The sequence below is a fragment of the Lepidothrix coronata genome, unplaced genomic scaffold, assembly GCF_001604755.1.
Source record: "Lepidothrix coronata isolate B3197 unplaced genomic scaffold, Lepidothrix_coronata-1.0 Scaffold15, whole genome shotgun sequence".
Taxonomy (NCBI): domain Eukaryota; kingdom Metazoa; phylum Chordata; class Aves; order Passeriformes; family Pipridae; genus Lepidothrix; species Lepidothrix coronata.
Window position 1 is genome coordinate 7,074,136 of NW_016690195.1, and position 11,722 is coordinate 7,085,857.

At 35.4% G+C, this 11,722-nt stretch overlaps 1 protein-coding gene across 4 annotated transcripts in view; it reads right to left on the minus strand.

The window, feature by feature from the left end:
• CSMD3 (CUB and Sushi multiple domains 3) overlaps positions 1–11,722 on the minus strand; it is a 618,429-nt gene that overhangs the window by 320,821 nt on the left and 285,886 nt on the right. For all 4 annotated transcript variants that reach the window (XM_017806514.1, XM_017806517.1, XM_017806516.1 and 1 more), the window contains 2 exons: positions 10,597–10,721; positions 4,267–4,388 (listed from right to left, as the gene is read on the minus strand). In XM_017806514.1, coding sequence (XP_017662003.1) covers positions 4,267–4,388; positions 10,597–10,721 — 247 coding nt within the window. The remainder of the gene's footprint in view (positions 1–4,266; positions 4,389–10,596; positions 10,722–11,722) is intronic.

Sequence of the window (11,722 nt, forward strand, 5' to 3'; positions counted from 1 at the left end):
CAGGATCAATAAGTTCTCATAGTTCTCATAGCTGTGGTACAAAATATTGTAAATATTGTCATGTTATAATGAATACAATCATATTATTTGTTGTTGCCATTGTAAAAAATTCTTAATGGCAAATCCTCATTTATACATCAATGAGGTTTTTGACTTTAAGGTAAAAATCAAAAGTTATGCCTTTTAGCAGTCATGCAAAGCAGCAGTATTGTGCTCAGAACAGTAAGGCAATGTTAGCATGGATCAAAACTGAACACATTAAAGCACTGATATAAGCAAAGACTTTATACATGCAGGTTCCTCAATATGTGATTAAAAAAAATCTAACTTGTAAAAGATCTCATTTTCTTTTAACCTCAACAAGTTTATGTTCTTCTAATCAGTGTTAGACACCTTTTTCTGAAAACTATAAACATATCTGAATGTTGTTCCAGATAACACTGTAAACGTTTTATCTATTCCCTAGTTTAGAAACCCCATAATTACCTGTGTTTCTGCATTTCATTGCAATATTAAAGAGTTATAATTATGTCCAACTAATACCATGCAAAGAACAGTATTTTCTGTGTAATGCTGAAGCAATTATGATACAATTCCTTGCACTATAATGCACTCGTGATGAATCTAACACTTCTCAGAGTCCAGTAATTTCAGTGGTACATCATAGAAGTGTAGAAACAACGTCCAACGCTCATGCTTTGAAATAAAACTACTTGCTTTACCTAACATTATTCTTTTGCATTCTTATTACTGGCATAACTCTCTAATGTACCATCAACAAACAGGTATTCTTGATTATGGCCTTATCTAAAAGTTCACATTTAATTTTAAATAAGTGACTTGTTCTTAACTATTGTTTTTTCTCTTTTACTATATCTTCAACACTTTCACAATATTTAAATACATAGGAGACAGATAAATATGCAAGTTGTGGTCATTCAGCTTTGGCTATCTGTCAAGTGCTCACCAAGTCACTCCATTAATACCCCTCAGCAGGACAGGACGAGAAAATTGAACGAAAAAGCCCATGGGTCAAGATAAGGACAGGGAGATTGCTCACAAATTACTGTCATGGGCAAAACAAATTGATCTGGAGAAAATTAATTTAATTTGCTGACAATTAAAAGCAGAGTAGGAAAGTGACCAACAAGAACAAAACTTAACCCACCGTTTTTCCACTCCCCTTCTTTCCAGGCTCAAATTCACTTCTTTGTTCCTGACTGTTCTGCCTCCTCCTCCTCTCCCCCAGAGTGGCACAGGGGAACAGGGAATGGGGATTGCAGTCAGTTTGTAACACTTTCTGCTGATCCTTCCACCTCATGCTCTTTCCCTGCTCCAGTTTCAGTCCTCCCACAGGAAATAGTTCTTCACACTCTTCTCCAATGTGAGGCTGAACAGGCTGCAGTTCTTCAAGAACTCTTCTAGTATGGGCCCCCATGGTGTCATGGGTCCTGCCAGAAACCTGCTACCCCAAGGGGTCTCCATGGGGTCACAGACTCCTTTAGGCATATCCACCTGCTTTGACATGGGTTCTGCACAGGCTGCAGATGGATCTCTGTTCCACCAGGGACCTCTATGAGCTGTAGGTACAACCTGCATCAATGGTCCTCTCCACAGGCTGCAGGGGAATCTCTGCTCTGGTGTCTGGAGCACCTCCTTGCACTCCTTCTGCTCTGACCTTGGTGTCTGTGGTCTTGTTTCTCTCAGATATTCTTGCTTGTCTCCTTTAGCTGCTGTTGTGCAGCATTTTTTACACTTTCTTAAATAAGTTACCACAGAGGTGCAACCAGCTTGCCTGATTTGCTCTGCTTTGACCTGTGGTGGGTCTGTTTTGGACCTGACTAGGACTATCTCTGTCTGATATGAGGACAACTTCTGATCTCTTCTGAGAGAAGTCACCCCTGCAGCTATCCCTGCTACCCAAACCTTACCTTGTAAATACTATCGAAACATAAGTATTAATCAAATAAAACTGAAGCACGAGTGCACTGAAATGTTTTACTGAACCAGTGCAGAGATTCAACCTATGAATTCTGGTTCATCCCCAAATATTAAAACTGGGTGTATACTTATGTATTGTTATCAGTCAGGTTCTGGAACAGTTTTCATGCTGTGCTCATTTGCTATTTTGCAGGATTTACAGTTTCAGGGGAAAAAATCAATACAAAATAACTTAAATGCATTTTATTTGACCTATTACAGGTACAGTCTATGAACAAAGAGAGGGTTTATATTGTTTTCATTAGAATTGGAATTTTTAAACTTGATCTTGTGTTTTGAGAGAAAGGAAAACAACTGCACCTGCCAAGCACAAGTAGGTGGCCCTGCTTGAGCAGGGGAGTTCAACTACAGGATCTTCAGAGGTTCCTTCCAACCTTAATCATTCTGTAGCTCTGTGAATCACACCAACAACCAGAACTATTTGTTCAATTAATTTTCTGCACTCAGATTTAAATTTAAAGTTTCTTAAAAGCAGAAACTGTACATTTATAGGGAAAATAATACTGAGGAATAATGTTTTTGAATACTCCTATAAAGAATATTTTTGATCAAAACAAAATTCGGAGGTTTTGAAGATAACATTGCATAAGCATGTTGTGAACTGGCAGGGACAGAGGAGGAAGGTAGCATTAAGACATGAATATCTTCATCTGAGTGTAGTCCTTAACAATCTCCAAGTCACTAATATCTTAAACCTGCAATCACCTATGACATACCTGTTTTTCAGCTTAAAGTTTTGTCTCTACCATTGGTAGAATGTCTAAAATCTTATTTGGCTATTTTTTTGTTATGTAGATATGCCCTTGCTGCATTTAAGAAAGGAAACCATTTTATGCAAAATATGGCAAAAAGAGTCTTAATTTCATTCAACAGCTCAATAGAGGTTTTCAGGCCATTTAAAAAACTTGTTTAAAGTGTAATAGCTGTGTTTCATTTCCTCACACAGTATGATATTAAATTCTATCTACTGTCACATTTGACAAAACTTTCAGAAATTCTAGATGTGCACAGATTTTATCTTACCAATAGTTTTTCATTAAAGAAATAAACATATGAATGAAATGGACCTTAACTATTACTTTTGAATTTCTTGCCCATCTGTGGAACAGAGATTACATCATTTTTCAAAGACTCTTGACACATTTTTAATGACTTATAAATTGGATAAATTGGATTAGCAGTCCTTGGAATAAGAATTAAACAAACAAACAATCATAGCTCCTCACCCGTCCCCCACCAAAACATGACTATAATTTCCATTATAAATTATAATTAACTGTTTAAATATCCTTCTTTCTTCTACCAAAGTGAAACATAAGGATGGCTTCCACACAGGACTTTGTAAAATTAGAGAGAGAAATACACCAGTGTAGCTAAATGGTTTCTGAAATGTAATCAGGTTTTCACTGAGTCCTCTGATGAACTCAGGTGCAAAGAGGTAGGCCTTCTAGGCCTGTCTGATCAGTTAATGGAGTGTGATGCAGATGGTAATATAAGGCAGAAATTAGAGGTAGAATATATCCCTGTACCAGCAAACACAGATGTTGATAGTCCTTTATAAAACATTTCTGAGCTGCACAGCTAATTTATGTTTTATTACATCTAAACAAGTCCATTACACTCAGTACAGATAAAATTATACACCTGGAAATAGAACATAGCCATTGCTGCCAGGTGTCTAGTTCTTGAAATTAAAGACAACTTGTGTCATAACTTAGCTTTATTGCTCTACTTTGACTCATCTGGCATTATCAAAACTCCTAGTACTTTTGGTTTAAAATGAGGCATAAAGTATATGGGATTTTAATACAGTGGTTCAGACAATGAAATAAACAACTTCAGAACAGTCCCTCATGAAGGGAAAGTTTACTTCAGTGACTTCTTACATAGTCTAAGGCCAAACATGATATAAACAGTTTTATACACAAAACTTCTCTTCTGGTTGTAACAAAATATTAGTAGACCCATGACTTTGCTTCATACCATTGAGTAGTTGCTTCTGGGAATTCATTTAGAGAATCACATAAAAACATGATAGCATCTATTTGGCATACAAAAAGCAAAACAATCTTGAGGGAAACAAGAGGTTTTAACATCTGTCAATACTTATCTAAGAGTAGACATTTCTTTAAAATGTTTGAAATGCACCTAGTACAGCAGCTGGACTGCAGAGATAAATCATATTAGTCAAAAATGTTATGGTCTGCATGTTCTTTTGTTTGTCTTTTTTTTTTTTTGTAAGCAAAGACAAAATTTTAAACTTACCTTATTGGTATTGATAGCCGTGATGACCCACACACATTGAGCATTGCTGTCATACTGAAATGGAAAATTAGGTGATGTGAAAGTGCCTCCAGGTCCCTGAAGATTGGATCCACAAGTTTTGACTGCAAAAAGAAAGTTTATCTTTTAATTCACAAAGAAATATATGTAGCAGATTCATAAACCAGTTTCTAACTTACTCTAATCAAGATGTGAAGAATTAAAATACCATTGACCAAAAATAGAACCACTTCTTACAAAAGAATCGAACATTCATGTTTACTTATTCTGACAGAATAAAATAGACTTTCTCTTGAGTATAAGCTTATAACCTTAAAAAAATGTATTTGCAGTAAAAAGAATAGCTACACTAAGAGAAACTGTCCTATTTTTAAAACTTCAAGAAGTAACTTATCCACCTTCACTAAGGTCTTGAAAGACTAGTTTAGATAGTAGAACAAAAAGATCACTTTTATCACTGTGCTTTTTTGTGCATATGTATTGGTGTATTGCATGTCAGCATTTTTTCTACTGTGACCACTGCTCATTAAACCCATGGCTGAAGCACTGAAAACTTTAAAGGAAACTTGTAGAAGTCAGACTTACACAAAACAGTGTTAACTATTTCTAAAGACTACAAAGGACATTTATTTATAAATCAAAGTCTGTATAGTTATTTACAATAGCATATCTTAAATAAAAACAAACACATTCTTATTTACTGTAGGTTGCATCTTGCATCACAAATAATACAAAGGATATCCTTTCTGCTTGCAAATGAGACTTTTAAGGCACTAAATTCCTGGTCTGCTGAAGTCAGTAACACTTTTATGGATGGTTCCTTGATATTCAGGTCTTTGCTGAATGTTCTACTGGTTAACTTTTCCTGTATAAAGACGTAGAACTGACAAGCAACCTCACTTTATCCCAGTGATATGTCCAGTGATTATTATGATACCACAAAGAAATTGCACAGGTAAAGAATTATTGCTTCCACTGTATTCTGAAAGACCATCTTGCTTAACTGAGTAAAAAAAAATACACTTAGATATGTGAAATTACCCTTCAGTTGCATTGCACTTTCACAAAGCATGTTTATTTGATCAATACAGAACACAGGAAGATTCAGCTGCTGCTGGATGAAGGCTTGTTCCTTCCCTCACGTTAGCCTCTAGAAAGAATGTCACTTTTGCCACCCAACCTGCACCACTTCTACCCCTCAAAGAAGTTATATTCTGGTGAAAACTGTTCAAAGACACACCAGAAGTCTGAAAACAAGGAGAGAATATGGAGGTGAGAGGAAGGCTCCTCAGGGATCCATTGAGAAAATGATGAAAAATGCTGGAGGTCTATATGTATACAACTCATGAAGAAGGACTGACCAAACTGCTGTTGGTTAGTTTGAAGTAGATCAGGTGTTCTTGAAGTATACAATAAGCCATTGAAAAGACAAATTAAAAACCTGTCCTTTATATAAAAGCACCTATTGAAAGAAGTTGTTTAAGTACAGCAACAAATGTTCACATTTGAATTAGAAAATCCTCTACTTGCAAGGCTAATGAAGCACTGGAGTGCTTGAGTAAGATCTAAGAGCACTTCCCTTGGAAATACATAATGTTAGACAAACACGTTCTGGGAATAAATACAGCTGGAGCAGTAAGGAAATAGAACTGACCAGCTAGGACCACTTTTGTCCCTATTTATCTATGATGCATTACCTGGGTCTACGTGTGTGTGTGCATATACACACATACATGGTTAGTCAGCATGACATTTAAGAGGTCCAGATACACATCTGCATTTCAGAGAGAAGTGAGGTAAAGGTGGATTTTTCAAAAATGCACTATAGGTAAGTAAATATATTTGTAAAAGCAAGATCTAAAATTCATAATGTACATTCTGCTTGCTTATACATTTTAATCAGACTGATGTTTACAACCTATTTGAAAATCACTTTAGTCAGTGAAATGAACTGACCAAAATAGCAATGCAAAGCAAAAAGCTTGTGTTCTAAATTTGCACAAACCTAATTCACATACATAGTATAATTTGATTATTTTTCTACTAAGATTCCAAATTACTTTGTAGCATGATTATTAATTGGATGATCATGATAAAGATCACAAATCATATATCTCCTTTAGTTTTCTCAGTTATAAAGAATTATTTCAAAAACAATTTTTCCTTCTACAGATTAGATGAGCTTTTCCAAAATACTGTGTTTCTGACTTGCCAGAAGACTTATAAAAGGCAGCATTCATAAATGTTTCACAGGATAGTGACTAAAAAACAAGCAAGCAGAAAACAGAAGTGGCAGGCGTGAAAATAAGAAGGCTGATGAACTAAATGTGAATAGATCTATCTGATTCATTTCCTGAAACGTAAATGAGAGGAAGAGATTTATCAACTCACAAATAGTTTCATAAAGTAGATAATTGTCTGCTTAATCAAGCTGGCTTTGTAATAACAGCATTGCCCTGTAGGGGAATACTGAATCTCATGGCAGACAAATAAGTAGGGTTTCAATCTTGAACTGTTTAAACTTTCTCTCTTGAATCACAGAGAAGCTGATGTAAAGCAGACATGGTATTACAGCTACATATATAAAGCATTTATTGGGATACAAAATAACTAACAACAAGAAATTTTCATCTTTCAAATGACAGATTTCAATCATAACTCAATATGTAATGAATGCCTGGGCAAAGATTCTCATGTCATTCCCTTTAACATTTTTTTTCTTTCTCAGGAAGGATGGGAAATCATTGTCTGTTCTACTGTCCTCTAACAGTGGTATGTTACAAGATTTATATAAGCCCAATTAGATTGGAACAAATTTAAGTATCCTTATCAGAATTTTAGGCTTATATGATGCATCGATCTTGAAAATGTCAAGCTAAAGAAACCACAAATGTCTGAGAAGATTAATCAAATTTAAAATTCCAATAAAATGGAGTAATTGAAGAGTTAATTTTCAGCTGCTGCTTATGTTAATCTATTTGTTTGCCTACAGCAAAGCTATTTCCTCATAGCCCTAAATTTTAACTTTGTTTCAATATCACTTGTCTGTAAATCAAAATAGGGCAAATACCTTGATTTTTTGCCATATTCCTTTATCAGCCAAAACTCAAGAGAAGAAGGTCTAAAAGATGTTGATCATCTACAAGGTTTGCTTGTGTTTTAGAAGTGATGTACCACCTTTCCTTCTCAAAGTCCTACTATATTTTTCCTGTAGAAATGCTTCAAACTTATACCAGGTTCACTTTCATGAATATGATCTTATGCCAGTTCCAGCTGGTATTGCATGATAACTCCTAAAGAGAGTTAATCTTTCATTTTTAGCGATCTTTCATTTTAGTGACTGTTATATTCAGTCACTCATATGCTGTATGAGGACAAGTCCTGAGAATTTATGATGTCAAATCAAATGCATCTAACAGAATTGAAAAGCTCCTGTTCCTGCCCAATTGCAGTATCTCAATGTAACTAATTATGGATATTCACAAGCCACTTTTGAAAAATGTATCATTACTATAGGATTTTTGGTGCGTCCTCAATATAATTTATATAAGTGAATGAAAACAATTGCAAGCTGTACTGTTCAAATAAGAAAAAGCACATGATAAAAAGTAGGACTTCAAGTGACATTTTAGAGAATAACAGATAGATGTTATTCGAAAGATGTTGTATCTAAAGAGAGAAGTATCTAATATACCACCTGTGTCCTCGTTCTCTGCAAAGCTACATCAATTTACAAGAAAACAATAATTTCTTGCATAAAATAACATTTGTGCATGATTGCCTAATTTGTTTTCCCAAATGGTTTCTACACAGACATGCAAGTTCAACTAAAAGACGTAAACATATTTTTTCAGACCCTGCATGTTACTATATGATATTTCTGCTACTTATACAAAATTCTTTCAAAATGTTTATCATGTGTTCTGTGCATGAAATGTAAAGAAGACATCATTACTAGTCAGGAAGAAATGCTTATATTCCAGCTTTAGTATATCTAAGAGTGTAATTGAAACACCTTGTTAATGAAAACAACCAAAATTATAGCACACCTAAGGTACTTAAATCAGTATTTTTAATGCAAGTAATGATACTCTAAAGCAGTTCATATTTGCTAAACTATAGAATATCTATACCGTCTGTCTGGCTTCACCATGTGGCATTTTATCAATTCCTAATAACTTTTTTAATATTGGTTGTCTGCTTTCTAAGGTGAAATTAGTTCTACGAAGTTAGTGAGTGTAAAGATGTGAAATGCTGTGGTTTTGGGTTTGAATAACATGTTTCCACCACCTATGAATAATTAATGCTTTCTTTATAATTAGACACATTTGCTAACATGATTTATAAATTATGATTATAAATTATAAATTATGATTTATAAAATGATTATTTCTTAATCATAAGAAAAAGTGGAAAAAATGAACTGAAGAATGTGGTTACTCTTTTATATTTAAGTACTTTAATACCTGCTGCTATTTAGAGTTCAAAACTCACACAGAAGTGAAAAGCAATGTATTTAATAACCACTTTTTCTTGAAGGTCATATTCCCCAAAAGCTACCTTTCAAAACTTGCAAGTAGCTGTGCATACATCTCAGTCTTGACACAGTACTGCTGATAACATTTTATTGTCTGTTAGGAGAGATACTTTAAAAAACAGACAGTGTGTGTGCTATCGATAAATTAACTGCTAATTACAGTATGCTTTCCTTTTAAAGTGTCTTTTAAATGACAGATTGTTAAATTGTATTCTCAAATGCATAATATGCAGAGGATAGCAAGACTGGGGGGCACTGTTTGACAGCCGGGTCAATATAAGCCAGTAGTGTACCCAGGTAGTCAAGAAGGCCAATGACATCTTGGCCTGTATCAAGAATAGTTTAGCCAACAGGACTAGGGAGGTGATCATCACCCTGTACTCGGCATTGGTGAGGCTGCACCTCAAGTACTGTGTTCAGTTCTGCGCCCCTCACTTTATAAAGGACATTGAGGTGCTGGACCACATCCAGGGAAGGGCAACAAGGTTCATGAAGGGTCTAGAAAACATGTCTTATGAGGAGATGCTGAGGGAGCTGGGTTTGTGTAGTCTCCAGAAGAGGAGGCTCAGGGCAGACCTCATTGGTCCCTACGACTATCTGAAAGGAGGTTGTAGTGAAGTGGGGACTGGTGTTGTCTTCTCTGCCTGTAGTGAGAGGACCAGAAGAAATGGCCTTAAGCTGAGACAGGGGAGATGCAGATCTGATATCAGAAAAATTTTTTTCACTATTAGGGTGGGCTGGCATTGGAATAGGTTGCCCAGGGAGGTGGTGGAGACACCATCCCAGGTGTTTAAGAGGCATCTGGATCTGGCACTGGGTGATATGGTTCAGTGTTTTAGGGGTTACAATGCTAGTTTTGGGTTGACGGTTGGATTGACTTGATCTTAAAGATCTTTTCCAATCTCAGTGATTCTATGATTCTATTTGTGGTACAATTACCATTTATATTACTGTTTATGTGGGATATAAAAGCCACGTATCTTTGGATTGTCATTTTGTCATGGTTATCATACAGTAAATATATAAATCCTATCATGCAGCCATACCTACATATGATCTTCATGATTATTTTTTTTTTAAGTGAATCAGTTTTGAAATTTAAGTGTTCTCTCTCTTATAAAACACAGAGAATAGGGACTGGAAGAACTTTGAAGAGGTATTTAGTCCATTACCACACCTCAATATGAGTCTGCATGTGTTTAAACTCTCCTGGATATATGTGTATCTCATATGCTATGGAATACTGCTGCTCATGTACCTAAATTTCTTTAGTTCAGAAAGTTTTGCTAGTGTCCAACTGTAAAACTGCTTTTGCACAATTGTAGCCCATTATATCTTATACTTTCCCTCTTCTTTCACTGGATTCTTTATTCTTCAGATCAAAACAACCCAGTTCTTTTACACTTGTTTATACTGTTATATTTTAGAGAATTTTGATATTTTAAAAATTTCTTCTGTCCCATTTTCACTGGTCCACACTTTTCTTGAGACCTAATTTCCATAGTGGAGAAACTCTGGGGTACTCATATGGCACAGCTTTAGACACCTAAGGTGGGAGACAGGATCCTTGGTTAATTAGCTGTGTCTGACAACCATCTCCAGTGAGCTATCCACAGACAAAACAGTATAGGTGTGTCCTTCTTTACTAAGACAGTGGAGACATTGGGATTAAAACTTCAGGTACTTACAAAATACTAATTTAATAGGATTGGCTTTCAAACAATATATAGATGTGAAATAGAAAAATCACCATAAGGGTAAGAATTCCTCTTTACCTTTACACACGGGTCTATGATCACTCCATGCAGCAAAAACTTCAGCTATCCTCTGACAGGTGATACTTTTGGAACCTTGAAGCACATAATCTTCATCACAGGAGAACTGCACTGTTGCTCCCAAGCTAAAATCAAACAATGACATAAAAAGAAGCATTTTTTTACAAATGGATGCCAGTCAATTTTTTCCATTCCTTTAGATATGACAGCCCTGACAAACAATACAAATACATAATCCAGTAATTTCTGCTCTCAGTAGTAAAAAGCTGAAGGCTATGCATCAGCCTGACAGTGCACAGCATTCAGCCCTCTCTGGGCTCACTTTGGCATGAGCTGGTTTACCTCTTTTTAACAGTGATTTGGAGGTCAAGTGAAAGAATGGGATAAAGAAGAACTGCAGAGTCCACAAAAAACAGAGGAAGATATAAAAGTGAAAAACTTAAGAAAATAAGAAAGTAAACATAATGTAAAGGCCCTTGCAATGTAAGGTTGAAAAGCTTCTATATGAGACTGAGGAAAAAGAGTCACAAGGCAGATCACAGAGTTGGAAGCAATTTCAAAACTGTGAAACACAAAGACTATCTGTCACTAATGTCAAAAGTTATGCACAGCTACTACAGGGACTATACTGTTAGAAAAGTTCAAAAGGTAGCAATTGTAAAGACACAAATATCCTTCTCTAGATTTTCACAATAATCTATCTGCTTTAGAAAGTCATGTTGAGAAAATCTGAACCTCTTTGATTATTAGAAAAAAAAAAGGAACACATGAAGAAAAATAACATGAAAAATATATTTCCTTTAACTAACCACAGACTGATTTAAAGAGGAAATACTGAGCAGAAAGTACACCATTTACGAATTACACTGAACTCACGGCAACCAAATTGTAACTGGCAAAAATTCCAGAGGTCTGAATGATTATAAAGACTGTACAACTATGATGATTATTTTTATCACCTCCAAAAGTATAAATAACGCTTACAATATGAAGTCCTCTTTACTTGTCCAAATCAGTTTTGATATTAAACTGATATTTGATAGTATGATGACAGTCTCTTGGGGCAGCACCCTGAACGACCAAGCAGCCTTTCCAAGGACAGCACTGTTTGCTCCACTCGGAGAGG